Below are 18,663 nucleotides of genomic sequence, written 5' to 3'. Positions count from 1 at the left end.
TGCCCAGGGGAACCCCTCAGCCCCAGGGGATGCCCCAGCAGAGCCTGGTACTGGGATGCATCCTTCCATCTGCTGCCCGACTCGGCATCCCCGAGGGGAGAGGAGGAGGGGAGCCACCCCAGCTCTCACCTCCCAAGTGGGGGGGATCCCTGTTCTCACCCCACAGAACCAGAGTGAGCCTGGTAATGGCAGTTAATTATCTTTATTGAGTCCAGCGGCCGCCGTGGCTGGGCCCTGCTCTCACCAGGGCAGGCTCTGCCCTCGCCAGTCCCAGAAGGTGCCGTTGCTGGTGGCCGAGAGCCGGGCCAGCAGCCGCAGGACACCCCGCACACTCTCCTCCACCGTCACCGGGCCCTGCGGCACGGGGGAAAAAAATGAGCCCAAACCCCCCTCCTGGCACCCCCAGCCCCGGCCCCGGGCATGGTGAGCTGCCACCTCCAGCCAGGCAGGTTGGGAGAGGCTGACGATGCTCCAGCAGCCAAGGGATGTGGCTTTGAACAAATTAATTGTCCGTAATTTGGATGCCATAAGGATGGAAGTTAATTTTATGGTTCCTAATAAAAAAGTGACTCATTTGTTGCCTCCGCAAGCCAGCGTGGGGGTGAGCCCTACCCAGCTACGCTGCAAGAAGCTGCTCGTCTCCTACCTCACCTGCCCGCCCTTGGCACAGTCAGAGAAGCTGAATTTGGGGTGATTGCAGCCCCGGGGTGCATGGGGTGCTGAGAAGGCAGCACCCTGGGTGCAGCCCTTGCCCCGGAGCAGAACGCGGGGCCGGGGTGCCCTCTGCTGACACGTGGTTGGGCTGGGAAATGAAATAAAAAGTAGGGAGGAAAGTGGATTGCTTGGGGGGAGAACCTGGAAAACCGGCCCTTTGCTGCGGTGGTGAAGCTCCCCTGGGACTGAGGGGCTGCAAAGGGGTGGGTCCCCCTGAGAAGAGATGTCCCAGGAAGGGGTGTCCCTGGGCAGGGATGTCCCAGGAAGGGGTGTCCCTGGGCAGGGATGTCCCAGGAAGGGGTGTCCCTGGGCAGGGATGTCCCAGGAAGGGATGCCATGGAAGAGAAGTCCCCAGGAAGGGTTTTCCCCGGGAAGGGATGCCCCCAGGCTCGTGGGACTTTGCCGAGGCAGGGTGGCCATGCACATCACTCACCGTCCCCCGCCCCAAGGGAGGTGTCACACAGCCGGGGTCCACGGACACGCAGAGGATCCCGCTGCCCCCGTACTCCAGGGCCAGGCACTTGGTGAGCATGTTCAGAGCAGCCTGGGGGGGACAGCCCCCCACCACCACCGTCATGGGCTGGCAGTGCTGCGGCTGGCGGTGAGGGGGTGGGGGGGAATCCCCCCAAGTTCCTCCCTGGTCTCCCGGCAGTGGTACCTTGCTGCAGCGGTAGCAGACGTCCTGCCTCTCCTCCCAAGCCTCCGCCGCCTCGATGGAGCCCAAGATGCTGGAGATGTTGACGATGGCAGCTCTGCTGCAGCTCATCCCACGCTGCCCTTCGGCCTCGGCCGCCTCCTTCAGCAGGGGCAGGAAAGCCTGTGGGGGGACGGGCACTCGAGCATCACCATCCTCTCCCTTCCCCGCTCTCAGAATTTGGGGCAGGGGGAGCCTGTGGCCTCACCTGGCTTGTCTGCAGGGGCCCGATGGTGTTGGTGGTGTAGACGAGGGTCATGTTCTCTGCCGTCTCGGTGGCCAGCGTGCTGCGGCGCGTGGTGCCGGCGTTGTTGATCAGGAGGTTGAGGCCGGCGCTTCCCACCTCCTCCCGCACCTTCCCGACCGCCGCCTTGATGCTGTTGGGGTCTGTCACGTCTGCAAGGGGACGGGAGGGCTTGGGGACGGGTTGGGGGGAATGTGTTCTGGGCAAGATGCTGTAGGTAGGACATGGTGGGAGGCAGCTCCTGGTCACTGAGCATCCTCCTGGTCCTGGCAGTGACCTGGTTTGAGCCAAACCGAGGGACCTGCCCCCTTGGGTGACATTTCCCGGAGCCACCCACGGGTGCCACTAAATCCCGAGAGGATTCATCCCCTTCCCACCCCGGCACCTACCTAGAGGCAGGACCACGACGTTGGGGCAGCCCAAAGCCACCTCGTTGACAGCCTAAATGGAGAAAGGGGGGGGGCAGGGTGAGTGTGTGTGCGGGGGGGGGGGGGGGGGATGTCACCGGGAGCTTGGTCCTGTGCCACGTCAGAGTGGGAGCTGGGCAGCCCCACGTGCCACAGCTGACAGGTTTCAACAAGCCCCAGTGGGAGAGATTCGAGGCAAGTCGCTGCTTTGCATCTGGCTGAGCCCAGCAGCTTCAAAGCCCCCGCCCTGCAGCGATGCCCTCGGTGTGGGGGCTGCCAGCAAGCCCCCCCCCCCCCCCCCCCCCCCGGACACCCCTTCCATGCACTTATTTATACCAAGAGGAGAAAAAAATTAATATATGTGTTTTTTCCACGCCGTTCATGGTGCAGAATCCCAGCGCTCAGCCCCCGACAAAGCTGGTGGCACCTCCAGGCGCTGCATTTCCCAGCCCATCCTGGAGCTGACCCCCACCCTGTGTCTGTCCCCCCCCCCCCCGGCCCCAGCATCCTCCCTACCTTCCCCTGGGGGTCCAGGCAAGCGGCGAAGAGGTGCTGGGGGGGGCTGGGTTGCTCCAGCAAGCCCTTCAGCAGCCCCAGGCCGAGCCCCCCGTCGCAGCCGGTCAGCAGGACGCTGCCCACGCCGAGCCCCTCCATCCCCACCGCTCGCCGCAGCCGGTTGTGCCGCCCCGGCGAGGTTTGGCAATCGGTAGTTCGGGAGGTGGTGGCAGCGCGGGTGCTGCCGGGATGGGTGGAGGTGGAGGGGGGGGGTGTGTGTGCACCCCCCTCATGTGGAAGGGCGGGGGGGATGCTCTTCTGCATCCCGGGGGTCGCCCATCACCTTGACCCTGGGGATGTCTCACCCCTCCCTGTACCCCACAACACCCCCCCACACCCCCTCCCCCCAGACATGGGCACCCCAAAGGGGTGATGGGACCTTCCCACCTGCCCCCCATTATTGGGGTGACCCCCGGGTACCAGCACATCCATAGGACCGCAGGCGAGGCTATTAATTACAGTACAACCTTTATTAATACTGGAATCTTCACAGTGCATTCGTTACTTGTAGCAGTGACTATGGAAATCAGGGGGGGTGGGGTGTGCGGGTGGGAAAGAGGGGAATTACCACCAAAAAAAAAAAAAAAAAAAAATTAAAAGAAAAGAAGGAATGAAAGAAAGAGAAAGAAAACTGGCAGAGGGATGGGGAGGGGGGAAGCGGCGGCAGAGGCGGGAGCAAGGGGAAATAAATTAAAAAAAAAAAAAAAGAAGGACCAAGTTAACAACAGCACCAGAAAAGTTACTTCAGTCGAAAGACAGGTCGGTTTTTTTCTTTTCCAAGGAATTTTTGTTTTCTGTACAAAATAAGAGACCACCCCCCCCCCCCCCCCCAAACCCAAACATTTGTCACTTGGCATCAGCGGTTCTGGGCAGGAGAAAGAGGGTGGGGGGGGAACTAAATCGTTATTCCTAAGGGGGAGGGAAATGGGGGGCTGCGATGCAACAGACAGCGGGGAGGTGGGGTGGGCTATGTACAGCGGGGGGGGCTGGGGGGGGTTGTGCTTTCCTCCAGCCGCTGGCAGAAATCAGCTGCTTCGCTTTGGGGGTGGGGGGTCTGGGTGAAACCCCCTGGCCCCCAGCCACCCCCCGCAGCAGGACCCTCCGCGGGGTCCGCGGGTGCTGAGGGAGAGGGAGGGGGTTTAGGGGGGCTGGGGGGGTGTCCCCAGTGATTCCCGGGGGGTGGGGGCAAAGAGGAGGTTCAGCGTCCTCAGCCGCTGCGTCCCGGTGTTCCCCCAAGTTGGAGGGGGCTGTCGTGCCTGTCCCCCCACCCTCTCACATGTGCTCCCCCCACGGTTCCCTCCCTGCTGCTTCTGACACCCAAAATGGGGCTGAGCTGTGCTGGCCCCAAGCAGGCAGCTGGGGGAGGGGGGGACGGGGACAGGGTCCCCAGCTCCTGGTGCTGCTCCTGCTGCGGCCCCCGCTGGCACTGTCCCCTCTGCTGGGGCTGGGGACACCTGCCTGCCCCCGGGGAGGGAAAAGAGAGAGGACAAAAGGAAAGGAGAGAAAGAAGGGGAAAAAAAGGAAAGAGAGAAAAAAAGGAAAGGAGGGGAAAAGGAGGGAAAAAGGGAAAGGAGCGAAAAAAGGAAAGGAGGGAAAAAGGAAAGGAGGAAAAAAGGGGAAAAGAAAGGAGGAGAAAAATAAAAAAGGTAAGAAAAAAGAAGGAAAGAAAACAGGGAAGGAAAAAGTGGAAGGGAAAAAGGGAAGAAAGAAAGGGCAGGGAAAAAGGGAAGGAAAGAGGGAAGGAAAGAGGGAAGGAAAGAGGGAAGGAAAGAGGGAAGAGGGAAGAAAAGAGGGAAGAAAAGAGGGAAGAAAAGAGGGAAGAAAGGAGGGAAGAAAAGAGGGAAGAAAAGAGGGAAGAAAAGAGGGAAGAGGGAAGAAAAGAGGGAAGAAAAGAGGGAAGAGAGGGAAGGAAAGAGAAGAGGAAAGAGAAGAAGAGGAAAGATAAGAAGAGACTAATAAGAAAGGAATAAGAGAAGAGGAGAAAAAGATAAAAAAGAAAAGGAAAAGAGCAAACGAGAAAAAGAGGATAAAAATAGCCATAGAGAGAACAAGTGAAGGAAAGACGTAAGGGAAAGGAAAGGGCCGGGAGGAGCGGGAAGGAGGAGAGACAGGAGCAGAAAGCGGGGGGCAGCGAGGGAGGGGCAGGGGCAGTGGGTGCCGGCGGGTGGGGGGGCTCCCGGGGAGGTGCAGCGGGTGCCCCCGGGGGGGGGGGTCCGTGGGCCGTGGCGGGCGCGTCCCCGCTGGCCAGGGCGTCATCACGATATCCGCGGGGCCGACCTGTCGTTGGTGACGGTCCTGCGCAGGCGCACCCCGCGCCGGATGGCCACCAGCATGTCTTCGGCCGGGGGGTCCATGGAGGCGGCCGGGGGGGGCGCGGGGGTCTCCTCGCCGGGGCCGGACCCCGCGAGGGCGGTGGGGAAGGGGAACTGGCCTTCCCCCAGGGCGTGGGCGCCGGCCACCAGCTCGCCGATCTTCTCCACCAAGCTGTGCCGGTTGGCGGCCAACTGTTGGTCCTCCTCTTCCTCGGCTGAGAGGTGCTGGCCGGCCCCGGGGTAGACGGAGATCTCCATGGCGCCGCCGCCCCAGGCGGTGTTGGGAAGGCTCAGCCTCTTGGGCGAAGCTTTGGCAAAATCCAGGGGGTTCGGCGAGGCGTCATCGGCGTAGAAGACACACTCTTCGCTGCCCACCCGCGTGGGGCCGGCGTAGCCGGGGGAGTCGGGCACCGTGGGGGTCTTCACGGGGACGATGGGGGGTCGGATGGGGATGGGGCCGGCATTGGAGAGGGTACGGCGGACCGAGGGCTTGGTGGAGGGCGTGCGGCGGATGGTGGCCACCCCCGGGGTGGTGCCAGCCGGAAGGTTGGTGCCGGTGGGCAGCCCGGCGGTGGAGGCGGGACGCTTGGTCTGGATCATCCGCCGGTAGTTCTGGGCGATGTTGCTGTTGCGCGGGATGGTGGAGGACTTGTCGAAGTCGCTCTGGGGGTCGCACTCCACGTCGCCGTTCACCGAGTAGCAGTCGTAGTCAGAGCCTGGGGAGGGGGCAGCACGGTCAGCGTGGCCGGGGGGGCCCAGCTGGCACTGCCAAGCCCAACCACCATCTTCACAATGCGATCGCAGCCAGCCCCAACCAACGCCGTGGCAGCACGACCACAACCAACTCAACCGCCACCGTCGCAAAACAAGCCCAACTGGCTCCAACCGTTGCTGGCACAAGGTGCTCACCATCAAGCCCAACCATCAGAAGGCAACCACAGGTGAACCCAACCATCACCACCGGAAGGCAACCACAAGAAAACCCAACCATCACCACCGGAAGGCAACCACAAGAGAACCCAACCATCACCATCAGAAGGCAACCACAGGTGAACCCAACCATCACCACCGGAAGGCAACAGCAAGAAAACTCAACCATCACCATCAGAAGGTGACCACAAGAAAACCCAACCATCACCATCAGAAGGCAACCACAAGTGAACCCAACCATCACCATCAGAAGGCAACCACAAGTGAACCCAACCATCACCATCAGAAGGCAACCACAGGTGAACCCAACCATCACCACCGGAAGGCAACAGCAAGAAAACTCAACCATCACCATCAGAAGGTGACCACAAGAAAACCCAACCATCACCATCAGAAGGCAACCACAAGTGAACCCAACCATCACCACTGGAAGGCAACCGCAAGCAAACTCAACCATCACCATCAGAAGGCGACCACAATCACACCAGCCATCCCATTGAGATCACAACCAAGCCCAAGGGTCACCAGCGCAACATGATCACAGTCATCCCCAGTCATGACCATTACAACTGGCCTCAGCCATCACCACCAACACGGTCCTAGTCAAACCCAACCATCACCATCACAAACACCCCGACCACCGCTGTCACAACGTGATCACAGCCAAACTCCACCACCACGTGCTCACAACCAGCTCGGCCAACGTGATCACAGCAAAACATGACTGTCCCTGATCTCCAACTGTCACCTCTGCTGCCACCACCCACCACCTGCCTCCGTCTCTGCCCGCACCCAACCCCTGTGCACAAACGCAGCACCGCAAACCACCACCGACCACGCTCCGCGTGGTGCTACTCGTTATCGCACCGCCCGGCACAACCGGAGCCATCGAGACCCAACCAACCCCCAACTAACCCCCAGGAAACCTCATGGCACGACGCCCGTGCTGCCCGCCGAACCTCCACCACACCCAATCGTCCAAGCTTCACCCCACCAGCCCCCACGCGACGCGACCGCAGCCCCGTGCTACCGACGCCAAGCGCGTGCAGACGTGCCCCAGGGCCACCAAAGCGTCTGCCGTCCCCTTCCCCTCTGCGGGTGGCCCCAGGTGACCCCTGCCGTCGCGGGGAGGGTACCTTGGGAAGGGATGGTGTCCTCGGAGCACGACGGGGTGGTGGTCTGCGTGCTGTAGCCGCTGGAGTACTGCAGCGAGTCCCGGCTGCTCTTCTGGTGCTCCAGGCTGAGCCCTCGGGTCAAGACCATGGCCAGGTCGCTGGCGGCGGGGGACACCTCCTCCCCGTGCTGCGGGAGAGGGGGGGGCGAGAGGGCACCGTCAGCACCTTGGTTCCTCTCTCGGGACCCCCCTGAAAGCCCACCATCTCTGCGCTCGCCCCACCGGAGCCGGTACCTTGGCGGCAATCGTGGCCGGTGACATTCGGGGCCTGGGAGCATCCTCGCCGCCGATGCCCGGGTACCCGCCGGCGGGCGAGCCCATCTCGGCTTCCCGCAGGTGCTCCACGCGGTCCTTGCGCCTCTGCAGGGTGGGGACCACCGGCTGGTCGTAGGGGCTGGCCTTGGACCAGTCCTGCAACGGGCGAGGCACGGGGTGACGCTGGGGACACCGGGACCAGGACCCGAAAGCGGGAAGGGGTGGGGGGCAGGCGCCAACGGGCGCCGCATCGTCGCCCACCCCACCTTAACCCCCAGCAACGGCCGCACCCCGTGGCGGGGTGGGATCTGAGGGGTGAACCCAGGGGTGAAACGCGGGCGGGGGGGACAGAGCCAGGGAAGGGGAGGAGAGGAAGAGGAGGGCGCCGCTTGCTGAAGGCTTCACCTTTCCACCACCCGGCCGTGCCCCGGCGGCGGAGCGAGAACTAACCGAGGTGGGGGAGCTGCACTCGCTGACGGACTGGCAGGTTTCGGAGGCCTCCGAGGACGCCGAGCTGGAGGACTTCTGGGCGCCGGGAGGCCGCGCCGCCAGCCCGAGGGGCAGAGAAGAGGCGGTTAGCGAGCACAGCCACGGCCCCGGCGCGGAGCAACCCCCTCCCCAGCTTCCCCAGCAGCAGATGCGGGCAGGCGAGCAGGATCTTGACCCGGGTGGGGGGTGGGGGGGTCACAGATGGGGTTTCTCTGCAGTGTGGCCCAGGGCGCCCCTCAGCAGGGTGGACACCCTCAATGTTCCCAATATTTATCTCCCGTGGTGCCCACACTGCTGGAAACTCAGGGGGGAGTCCCATCACCTCCGCGTCGGATGCTTGTGTTGCACCGAGCGGCATGCACCCATTCTACAGAAGGGAATGCTGAGGCACGGGGGTGGGGGGGCGCTGAAACCTCCCCCCCCCCGCCCCGTACCTGGCTGGTGATGTCCGAGGGCATGGGGGAAGGCGGTTTGGAGTAAGTGGCGTCCTGGGAGATGAAGCCGGAGTCGTGGGAGGAGACGCTGGAGAGGCGGGTGGCGGCGGCGGGGGGCTGCGCCAGGCTGCGGTAGCGATAGGTGGAACTGGGTGAGCAGGTCTGAGCCCCGCCGGGCCACGCCATGCCACCCTTGGCACTGCTAACGCTGCTGGGGGGCCGCCGGGGGGGGACGGGGACACGCCGGCGGGGAGGACAAAGGAAGGAAAAGAGAGTTTAAGAACGGAGGTTCGGAGGCGGCGGGGTCCGCAGGCAGCAAGCTCAGCACCCGGTCCCGCACCCCAACCTGGGGAAACTGAGGCACGCGGTCCTCCCGGGGTGTCCCTTTCCCTTCTGGGGTTCCCCAGTGGCAGGGGACAGGCTGGGGAAGATAGCAAAGGTGACATGTTTGCCCCCCGACCCCCCTTGCACAGCTCACATCGTCCCCCCAAACCCAAAGGACGGGGCACGTGCCAGGCGCCCGTCCCGCCCCACAGGTCCACCAGCCCTGCCCCCTGCCCCCCATCCCAGTGAGCCGAGACCAGTTCCTCCACGTCACTGGGGACCAGCCGGCCACGTGGAGGTGGATACGAGCCTCCTGGAGCGTCCCCGGGGGTCATTAAGCATCATTAAGCCCCCTGGGGTTAACGAAGGGGGGTGGGGGGCGGCGAGGCGTGGAGCCCACCCCCCCACCCTACCTGCACATGCTGGACTTGCGGGAGCTGGAGCTGCTGGGTGAGGATGGGGGGGTCTGGTAGGACCAGCTGTAGTCAGAGCCCTTCAGGTCCTTGATCACCTGTGGGAAGGATGGGGTTTAAGCCTCCCTGAAGATGCTCCCTGCCCCCCCCCCCCCATCCCTGCCCCATCCCAGCCTCCCCCCACTAACCTGCTCGCTGGCGGGGGGCAGCTTGTGGGGCTCGGCGGTGAGCACCACCAGGTCCTCGATGATGCCCTGCAGGTGGGTGATCTCTCCCAGCATGGTGAGCTCCCCGTTCTGCGGCCACACAAGGCGGGGGGAGAAGCATCAGCACCCGTCAGGCCACGGTGACATTTCCCCCCACCCCTTGCCGCGCCCCCCCCCCCCCCCCCCAGCCCCCTCCCGGCCCCGCGGGGGGGCTCACCACCACGGGCTGCAGGAAGGTGATGAAGGTGCAGAAGCGACCCCGCTCCTCGATGAGGGCTTTGCGGACCGCCTGCTTCTCCGTCTCCTCCAGCAGCAGGTACATGTCGTTGACGTCCTGCAGCGCGTTGTCCAGCTGGGGCTGCAGGTCCCCCTTCCCTGCGAGACGGGGTACCATCACTGCCGGGCCCCCCCAACAACCCCCCTCCCCCCCTCCCCCCCAACCTGCTGGGGGTCCCACGGCCAAGCCAAGGCCACCCCCAGGCTCTGGCTGGGAGACATCACCCCATCCGCACATCCCAGGGCGGGGGGTGCCACGGGTCCCCCCGTGTCCGTACCCCAGGAGCACCCCTCACCTCATGGCAGCCCCCGGGGGGGTTGGGGCTTCTCTGCCACCCCGTCCCCTTCCCTGGCATGTGGCACCAGGGGACCCGCCGGGGTGCCACCGCGGCGGGGCTGGCATCACCCCGGGGTGCGGGGTGCAAGCTAAGCTAAGCTAAAAGCAGGGCGGCGGGGCCGGGGGGGGGGGGGGCAGGGGCACAGGGAGCGGATGGACAGACGGACGGAAGGAACCCCGGCCCCGGGGGTGACCAGGGGGGAGCAGATGAGGAAGCAGAGAGGGGGCCGGGGTGGGGGGGCCAGCGGTTCACTTACCAAGTAGCTCTACAGGAAGGATGTGGAGGGGAGGGAAGAGAGAAGGAGACAGAGAAAACGTGTGAAAAGAGGCCGAGGGCCGGGGTGCACGCCCCCACCTCCCCACCATCCCCCCCGCCCCGGGCCATGATGGCACCCCCTTTTCTGCGAGGGGGGGTGTGTGTGTGCGTGGCAGCAGGAACCCCCCCAGGTGCCCACCATCCATGGGAGGCAGGCGGGGTGCCCCATCCGGGATGCCCACCCCAGCCTGGGGTGCTGCAGAGGGGCTGGCGGGGGTCCCCAACCCCTCCCCAGGAGACACTCCCCCCCCCCTCTCCTTACCCTTGCGAGCTTTTTTCTGGAGCTTGAGGGTGTCGGAGGATTTTTTCTTGATCTCGTGGCGGGCTCGCTTGTACTCTGGGGGCACAGAAGTGCTGTCAGAGGGGACACCCACCCCCCCCTGCCGACTGGCACAGCCCCCCAGTGCGGATCCAGCGCGGCCCGGCCGTACCTTTCGCGTGGTCCTTGTCGAGCTGGTTGGCAGTTTTCTTCCAGTCCTCAATCCTGTCCTGCAAAGGGTTTATCAGGCTCTCCATGAGGGCGCTGGAGCAGGGAGAGAGAAGCAGAGAGCATGGGAGAGCGACGGAGGAGGGTGGGGAGAGGTGCTCCCCCCCCTGCCCCCCCCCTCCCCTCCAGGCTCAGCCGACAGCCAGCATCCAGCTCCTTCTTCAGAGAGGAAAGGCTGAGCCCGGCCAACTCGTGTCACCGATGCCCTGGGCACGCTTACTTGGTGAACTGCCGGAGCTTGGCCTCGATGCTGCGGTGCCTCATGCACATGCGGGTCAGCGCGGAGCCGATGTCCCTCGTGGCACCTGGATGGGGGGGAGCAGAACGCCGCTGCCGCGGGGCAGGGGACACCCCAACACCAGTCCCAGCCCGGTTTGTATACTGGGACACCAGGCTGGCTCGCGGTGGGGATGACCAGCACTGGGATGCGCTGGGTTTTGGGGACACTTTGTGTTGGAGTGGCTTGCTTTCTACCCCCCCCCCGCCCCGAGAAACCCACTAAATAAATAAATCAACAGCCACTAATTAATAAATAAAGCATTAAATATCCCTTCCTGCGGCTTCAAAATGAAAACCTGCTCCTGTTTTTTCTCAGTTTGTCTCCAATCCGGCACTGGGGCCAAACAGGGGGCAAGGCACCACACAGCCAGCTGGTCACGGACCGAGAAACCGGCCTGCTGGAGCAAACAGCTCCGGGACCGGCTTCCCTCCCCGGCTCTGCGTGTCCCCCACCTCCAGGCACGATCCCGAGTGTATAGAAAGGGAGTCGGAGCTCCCTGCAGGGATACTGGCCGGCAACGGAAAGCAGGAGCATCCTTTTTTTGGTGAAGCCACTGTTAACTCTGAAGCCTAAGGATGGCCACATGGTGGCAGTGCTGCTGGCAAATCCCAGGAAAAGCAGCAACCCCACAGCTTCAGGTGCAGGCTACGGAGGGACATTCTGCCTTTTTCTCCTCAAAAAAATCCTCCAGAGACAATTCCCACACAGTTTTGGACACCCCGCCGTGCTGCAGAAATGGGGGAGCCCATGGGCTGAGGGCCTCCTCCTCCTCTGCCGGGAGCGTTCCCCTAATCCCGCTCCTAATCCCGGCTCCTGCTGTTCCTAATCCGATTCCCCGCGCGCCCACGTGCCTCGTGCGAGGCCGCCAGCTGGCCCCCACCCAGTGCCCTGCGCCTCAGTTTCCCCACGCCACCTCTCTGCTTCCCGCTCCCTCCCCGCCCAAAAAAAAGCAACCATGTCCCCGAGACGCCACCGCCCAGCGCCGGGTGGCCCGTGGTGACGATCCCCGTCGTCGCCCGCATCCCCTCTGTGTCCCCCCTGCCTGGCTTTTGGTGCCAGGGCTGGAGGGGGGAGCCCTAATCCCCCCCCGGGTGCAGTGGGCCAGTGGGTTTGGAGGCAAAGCTGATCCTGGCTCAAGCTGCTGCCTCCTCCTCCTCCTCCTCCTCCTCCTCTTCCTCCCCGCGCAGCTCCAGATGGCCTGGATGCCGCCAGTCTGCAAACCAGCCCGGGACCATCTGCTTGGCAGAAGCCGAGCGGTGGGAAGCGGCTCCTCGCCGTCAGCAGGCACCCGGAGAGGGTCCAGAGGTGCCCCCCCACCTCCAGCCCCCCCCATAGCGGCACTGGGGGGGGGTCCCCCCCTGCAGCCTCAGCTCTTCACGTTGGGGTTTGTCCCCGAAGTAGTCGAACGTGGGCTCCTGCATCTTCTCCCTCCATCTCATCGCCCCCCCCCCCCCCCACCTCTGGAGCAGGCAGGACCCCCCCAGCACCCCCCAGGTGGGGTCAGGGAATGAGGGGGTAGCGCACCCCATATCTGGGTGCATCCCAGATTGGGGGGAGGGAGGGGGAAGAGATGGGAACAGGGGACCATGGCACAGGGTTGTGTCACCCCCAAATCTCCCCATAAGCAAACAGCTCCACAAACAGATGCTGGCTAAGTACCCACGGGGAGGGGGGGGCGCCGAGGAGCAGCACCCACGTGGGTGCCCACCCCCACCCACTGCACCCCATCTTTCCAACCCTGTTTCCCAGGGGATGCTCCGCCTCGGGATGGGGGGGGCAGTTCGGGGATGCCTCCACGGACGGGTGGAGCTGCTGCGTGAAGCCCACCCCGTTCCCGTTGGGGAGGGGACACCCCACAGGGGACACTCCCCCCCCACTCCCGGGGACACCCACCCTTACCTCGGGTGTTGGTGGCCATGTCGGCCACTTTCTGGAAGGCATCCAGGAAGGCGACTGCGGCCAGCACCGTGGTCCTGGGGCGGGGAGAGCGAGGGGGGAGCTCAGTGCTGGGCACCCCAGGATGGTCCCCCCCCAATTCACCCCCTGCCCCCCCCCCAGCCACTCACCTGAGCTGGGAGTGCAGCTTGGTGGCCTTTGAGTTGAAATCCTCCCAGATGGGGTAGGAGCTCTGCAAGGAGGGAAGGGACAGTGACAGCCGGAGCCCCTCGCCCCCCTGAACCCCCTTCCCGGGCAGAGCAAATCCCCCCTTCACCGTTACAGAGAGACAGAGCAGTTCGGTGGCTGTGCCTGGCTAGGTGTGGCTTCTCTGATGGCTAATAAAGGCTGAGCACAACCCTTTTTCCCTCCTGGGTCTTTTCCCTTTCCAGTCTGGCCTCATGACCTCTCAGACCATTGAGTCCTCAGGGTTTTGGGTGATCTCTTCCTCAAAGGGGCCAAGGCAGCTTTTGGGTTTGGAAATTTGAGGGGAGGAAAGAAGCTGGTGAGATTTGAGACCCTGGCCAGCAGCAGAACAGAGCCCCCCAGCCATACCCACCCTCACGGGGGGGGCTCCAGCTCCGCAGGGGGTAGCCCCAATCCCCGGCTCCCCCAAGCCCATGAGGACCAACGGGGCAGGAGGGAAGGAAGATCTGGGGTCCCCCCCCCACCCCAAATGAGGGAGTTGCGTGGGGACAAGGAGCTGGGGAGGTCCCCCCAGCGCCATCCCGGCCAGGTGGTCCTGAGGCCATCCAGGCGAGGCCATCCCAGCAAGACCAGTCCCAGTGCCTTCGTGGTGAGGCCATCCCAGGGCTGTCCTGGCGCTACCATCCCAGCGAGGCCATCCCAGCACTGTCCCAGTGCCACCGTCCCGATGTGGCCATCTCAGTGGTGTCCCAGTGAGGCCAACCAACCCCGGACAAGACCGGTCCCAGTGGTGTCTTGGAGATACCAGTCCCAGTAAAACCCTCCTGGTGCCATCCCAGCAAGGCCAGTCCCAGTAATACGCCTGCTCCGGTGCCATTGCAGCAAGGCCAGTCCTGGTGCCGTCCCAGCAAGGCTAATCCTGGTGCCACCACACAGCGAGGCCATCCCAGTGCCACCATCCCAGCGAGGCCAGTCAGTGTTGTCCTGGCGAGGTTAATCCCGGTGCCGTCCCAGTGCCACCGTCCCAGTGAGGCCATCCTGGTGCCATCCCAGCAAGGCTGGTCCCAGTGCCACCATCCCAGGGAGGCCAGTCCTGGTGCCATCCCAGCAAGGCTGGTCCCAGTGCCACCGTCCCAGGGAGGCCAGTCCTGGTGCCATCCCAGCAAAGGCTGGTCCCAGTGCCACCGTCCCAGGGAGGCCAGTCCTGGTGCCATCCCAGCAAAGGCTGGTCCCAGTGCCACCGTCCCAGCAAAGGCTGGTCCCAGTGCCACCGTCCCAGGGAGGCCATCCTGGTGCCATCCCAGCAAGGCTGGTCCCAGTGCCACCGTCCCAGCAAAGGCTGGTCCCAGTGCCACCATCCCAGTGAGGCCATCCTGGTACCATCCCAGCAAGGCTGGTCCCAGTGCCACCGTCCCAGGGAGGCCAGTCCTGGTGCCATCCCAGCAAAGGCTGGTCCCAGTGCCACCGTCCCAGGGAGGCCAGTCCTGGTGCCATCCCAGCAAGGCTGGTCCCAGTGCCACCGTCCCAGGGAGGCCAGTCCTGGTGCCATCCCAGCAAAGGCTGGTCCCAGTGCCACCGTCCCAGGGAGGCCAGTCCTGGTGCCCCCATCCCTTGCGCAGCCATGCGCTGGTGCTGCCATCCCAGTGAGGCCAGTCCCAGCAAGGCCACGGCTGGTGCCACCACGGGGGCTCGCGAACTCCCTTAGGGTGGCCACCAGGCTGGGACGTGGGCACCGGAGCTGGCTTTGCGGGACACGGGTGGCTGCAAATCCCCACGAGCCCAGCTCGGTGGCACCTCTGGGGACAAAGTTTGCACTGAGGGGGGACGGGGCCACCCCAGCGTTGTTTTCTGGGGACCCCGAAAGCCTCATTTTCCTCCTGAGTCAGCAAAGAAGGGGTTTGAGGATGCCACTTCGTGTGGCACCTGTGGCAGCGTCCTGGCTCAGGGCTGTGAGTCCCCGGGGACTGTTATTGCTGAGGGGCAGGGCCACCTTTCCCCGGCCACCCCGGGGCAGGGCGAGTGGAGGCTCCCCCCAAACGAGGAGGCGGGTTGCGATGCCCCCAGCCCCCCCCCCGCGGTGCCAGGCGGGAGGAGGAGGATGGGGACGAGGACAACGGGGACAAGGACATGCCAAGGTCAGCCAGGGCCGCCGAGCAGGCTGGAAGAGAGGCAAGAGGAACGAAGCTGGCTCGGGGGCACATGGGTTTTGCCCCCAGGGTTTGCTGCCCGCATCCCTCCCCGCCGCAGGCCGAGGGGTGCCGAAAAGCCACCCGCCACCAAAATAAGGTCCCCCTCGCGCCCGTGCTCAGCACAGGGGGCCCGGCTGTGGGACCCCAAGCCCATCGCTGCCGTTGAATGCTGGGACAGGGGATTATTTTTCCTCATCCCCCAGCGCCAGGACACCCACGTGGCTGGGAGATGGGGACAGGGACGGGGACGATGCACCCTTAGGCGCCAGGCCGGGGCTGTGCAGGGTATGAGCTGAGCGTGGTGGGGATTTTTTAGTTCTCTTTTATTCTTTTTTTTTTTTTTTTTTTGTTATTGTTTTGGTTTGGTTTGGTTTTTTTTCCTCCCCTCATCTTTCCCACCTACAAACGGCATGAGAATGAATCCAGCCCGGTTGCCTCGGGCACGCTGGTGCGTGACGCCACAGTGAGGGGCTCCCGTCCCAAAAATGTCCCGATGGGGCTGGGCGAGCTGCTTCGTGGCCGCGCTGGCACCCACCGGGGAGGTGACGGCTCCGGCTCTGGGCTGGCTCATCCCCTCCGCAGCCTCAGCGGGGTGGGGGGGGAATGGGGAAACTGAGGCACGGGCTGCTCCCACCCCCACCCTGGGCTCAGCCAGGCTGCCAGGAGAAGGCAGTGGGGCTGAAGGCATCTGGGGGGGGGGGCTGATCACCCCGGCACCCATCCCTGCCAGCCCTGGCTCCCACCACCCTGGGGCCAGCGCTGGGAGAGAGCCGGAATTTTTCCCTTGAGGGCTTTTCTCCCAGCCCCAAGCCAGAGGAGCCACCACCGCCCCTTGAAGGGGTTAATCTCCTCAGCAAGGCTTTTATTTTTTTTTTTTTTTTTTTTTTTATCCCCCCCTCCCCTGCTTTGGCAATGACAGCATTGTCTGGACTGGGCTGCAGCAAGAAGAGAGGAAGAGGAGGAGGAGGAGGAAGAGAGCTTTTGCTTCCCAAAACCAACTGGGGCTAAACCCCAACACTGGAGCTGGCAGTGGGAATTTCAGCCCCCCCTACCCCCCCTGACATGAAGAAACCGGCAGGTCCCCTCCTCCCCGCTCAGCCCCCAGGCAAAAATACCCCCCAGCATTTTTTTTTTTTAAATGAAAACAAACAAACAAAAAGGCTTTTTTTTTTAAAAAAAAAAAAAAAAACCATGGCCCCATCCTGCTCCCAGGGAGGGTGGAGGCGATGTCCCCTCCCTGGGTTGGGAAATGGGATTGAGGAGCCGGGGGTGGGGGGGGGCGACCTTTTTGTTCCATTGGTGCAAACCCAAGCGGGTCCGGCAGAAATCCAAGGGGGTGGCAGGGGCAACGCGATACCCGAAACGGGCAGCGATGCCCGATGAGGGGCCGGCGGTACCCGACGTGGGGGCAGCGATGCCCGGTCTGTGATACCCGACACGGGGCTCCGATACTCGGGGATGGATTCGGGGGCTGATGTGGGGCTCCGATCCCCGACATGGGGTTGCAGTACCCAGGGACAGATACGGGGCTGCTAACGCCCAGCATGGGGTCCGATGCCCATGGCAGGGCCCCGATGCCCGATATGGGGTTGACGTGGGGCTCCGGCACCCGGTGCCGGGCTCTGACACCCGATGTGGGACCCCAATACTCAACATGGAGCTCCGATACCCCAGGATGGATACGGAGCTGATATGGGCCTGCCATACCCAGGGATGGATACGGGGCTGAGACCCCCAGCATGGGGTCTGATGCCCAACACCGGGGCCCTCATGCCCAGTATGGGGCTGGTGTGGGGGGGGGGGTCTGGCACCCGGTGCCAGGCTCTGACACCCGGCGTGGGGTCCCAATGCCCAACACGGAGCTCCCGATACCCGATGATGGATACGGGGCTGATATGGGCCTGCCATACCCGGCATGGGGGCTGCGATACCCAGAGACGGATATGGGGGGCTGATATGGGGCAGCATGGGGTCCGCACGCCCAGGATGGGGCGGGGGGGGGTCCGGCACCCAGTGCCAGCGCTCTGCCACCCGATGTGGGACCCCTCCACCCGCGGCGGGGATGATGTGGGGTTCCGATACCCAGCTCGGCGCTGGGCACCAGAACCCCGGTACCCGATGCCGACCGGCTCCGTGCCTACACGGAGCGGGGGGGGGGGGAGCGCTGTCACGGCAGCAGAACGGGGCTGAGGCGGGGAGGCGGAGGGGGGTGTGTGTGTGTGCGTGGGGGGGGGGGGGTCGTCCCTACCTTCATGTCGTTGATGATGGCTTGGAAGAGGCCGCCGAGGGCTCCGCACTCCTTCTCCGCCGTCTCCATCTCGGCGCTGCGGCAGCCCGGGGCGGGCGGCGCCGCCGGGGGAGGCCGCGGCGGCGGGCCAGGCTCAGCGGCGGCGGGGGGCGGGCGGCGGCCGGGCGGCGGCGGGGCGGCGGAGCGGCGGGGGGGCCGGGCGGGGCGCGGCGCGGTGCATCGCCCCCCTTCCTTCCTTCCTTCCTTCCTTCCTTCCTCCTTCCTTCCTTCCTTCCTCCTTCTTTCCTTCCTTCCTCCTTCTTTCCTTCCTTCCTCCTTCTTTCCTTCCTTCCTCCTTCCTTCCTTCCTTCCTCTTTCTTTCCTTCCCTCCTTCCTTCCTCCTTCCTTCCTCCTTCCTTCCTCCTTCCTTCCTTCTTTCCTTCCCGCGGGGGGCTGAGCTGAGCGGAGCAACCCACACCCACACCACCACCACCACCACCCCCCCCCACCCACCCCCCCGCTTTGGCAGCGGAGCGGAGCGCGGAGGGGCGCGGAGCGGGGGCGCGGAGAGCGGCGGCACCCGGGGCGGGGGGGGTGTGGGGTGTGTGTGCGTGGGGGGGTGGGTGTGTGTGTGGGGGGGGGGGGGGCTGGGCGGAGCGGGGCGGGATCTGCGCGGCACATGCGCCGCCCGCCGCGGGGCGGGGGGATGAGAAGGGGGCTGAGGTGGGGGGGGGGGGGATGATGCTCGGTGGAAACCCCCGGGGGGGGCGCAGCAGCGGGCACCCGGAGGATGCGCAGGGCTGCCGGGGGTGGGGGCAGGCCCGGTGGTGCTCGGGGAGGCTCTGGGAGATGCTGAAAGGGGGCGGGGGGGGGGTCAGGGAGTAGCTCCAGGTAGCCCCAGAGGTGCGGTGGAGGGAGCCCCGAGGGCTGCTTGGGGGATGGTGGGGCTGGGGTGCAGCCGCGCCGGCGGGGGTAGCACCGGGGATTGCTGACAGGGCAGCGGAGGAGCCCCAAGGGATGCTTTTGGGGTGTTGGGTGGGGAGAGGGAGAGCCCCGGGGGTGCATGTGGGGATGCCGGGGCCTAGGATGGGCATCGGGACCCGCTGCAGGATGCTCGGGGGCAGCCCCGGAGCCCTGGAGGTGCAGGTGGGGGGGATGCTCCATTCAGCCTCCCTCCAGGGGTTGTTTGCCCCCCCCCTCTGCCTTCCTTACCCAGGGAAAGGGCTCGATGGGGTGCGCTGCGAGCAACCGCCTGGGCGCCGAAGTTTAACACCCCCCCCCCCCCCCCCGGGTGGTTATATGGCAGCTCTGAAATGGT

At 64.7% G+C, this 18,663-nt stretch overlaps 2 protein-coding genes across 4 annotated transcripts; both read right to left on the bottom strand.

Moving 5' to 3' along the window:
• Positions 1 to 178: 178 nt before the first annotated feature.
• On the bottom strand, positions 179 to 2,713 carry LOC116960322 (C-factor-like). The gene is made up of 6 exons (XM_032987480.2): positions 2,576 to 2,713; positions 2,042 to 2,093; positions 1,617 to 1,804; positions 1,373 to 1,531; positions 1,148 to 1,258; positions 179 to 354 (listed from the first exon to the last, which is right to left on the bottom strand). The coding sequence occupies exons 1-6, from the start codon at positions 2,711 to 2,713 to the stop codon at positions 241 to 243; spliced, it is 762 nt and encodes a 253-aa protein (XP_032843371.1). The 3' UTR covers positions 179 to 240.
• A 1,829-nt stretch (positions 2,714 to 4,542) lies between these two features.
• Positions 4,543 to 17,517, bottom strand: MTSS2 (MTSS I-BAR domain containing 2). Of its 3 annotated transcripts, none has more exons than XM_042797734.1 (15): positions 17,367 to 17,517; positions 12,914 to 12,975; positions 12,747 to 12,820; positions 10,788 to 10,872; positions 10,512 to 10,603; positions 10,343 to 10,417; positions 10,022 to 10,030; positions 9,369 to 9,526; positions 9,134 to 9,241; positions 8,946 to 9,043; positions 8,209 to 8,416; positions 7,736 to 7,810; positions 7,265 to 7,441; positions 6,993 to 7,158; positions 4,543 to 5,642 (listed from the first exon to the last, which is right to left on the bottom strand). In XM_042797734.1, exons 1-15 carry the CDS (start codon positions 17,433 to 17,435, stop codon positions 4,870 to 4,872), a joined length of 2,229 nt encoding a protein of 742 aa, XP_042653668.1. In that variant the 5' UTR covers positions 17,436 to 17,517; the 3' UTR covers positions 4,543 to 4,869. The 3 variants fall into 3 exon arrangements, with proteins under 3 accessions (XP_042653668.1, XP_042653667.1, XP_042653669.1); XM_042797733.1 differs by having other exon boundaries at positions 4,544 to 5,642; positions 8,209 to 8,419; XM_042797735.1 differs by having other exon boundaries at positions 4,544 to 5,642; positions 8,209 to 8,335.
• Positions 17,518 to 18,663: the final 1,146 nt, after the last annotated feature.

The sequence above is a fragment of the Tyto alba genome, unplaced genomic scaffold (assembly GCF_018691265.1).
Source record: "Tyto alba isolate M040663 unplaced genomic scaffold, T.alba_DEE_v4.0 Super-Scaffold_26, whole genome shotgun sequence".
Taxonomy (NCBI): Eukaryota; Metazoa; Chordata; class Aves; order Strigiformes; family Tytonidae; genus Tyto; species Tyto alba.
The sequence above is the reverse complement of the archived record's forward strand: the minus strand, read 5'-3'. Positions and strand labels throughout refer to the sequence as shown.

Excerpts from the sequence above, each read along its gene's own strand:
- LOC116960322 (XM_032987480.2), bottom strand. The coding sequence starts at position 2,713 with ATGGAGGGGCTCGGCGTGGGCAGCGTCCTGCTGACCGGCTGCGACGGG. Across the intron at positions 1,259-1,372 it reads TCTGCTACCGCTGCAGCAAG|GCTGCTCTGAACATGCTCAC; the intron begins GTACCACTGCCG and ends TGTCCCCCCCAG. Across the intron at positions 355-1,147 it reads CTCCCTTGGGGCGGGGGACG|GGCCCGGTGACGGTGGAGGA; the intron begins GTGAGTGATGTG and ends CCCGTGCCGCAG.
- MTSS2 (XM_042797733.1), bottom strand. The coding sequence starts at position 17,435 with ATGGAGACGGCGGAGAAGGAGTGCGGAGCCCTCGGCGGCCTCTTCCAA. Across the intron at positions 10,604-10,787 it reads AAGCTCCGGCAGTTCACCAA|CGCCCTCATGGAGAGCCTGA; the intron begins GTAAGCGTGCCC and ends TCCCTGCTCCAG. Across the intron at positions 9,242-9,368 it reads CCTTCCTGCAGCCCGTGGTG|AACGGGGAGCTCACCATGCT; the intron begins GTGAGCCCCCCC and ends GTGTGGCCGCAG.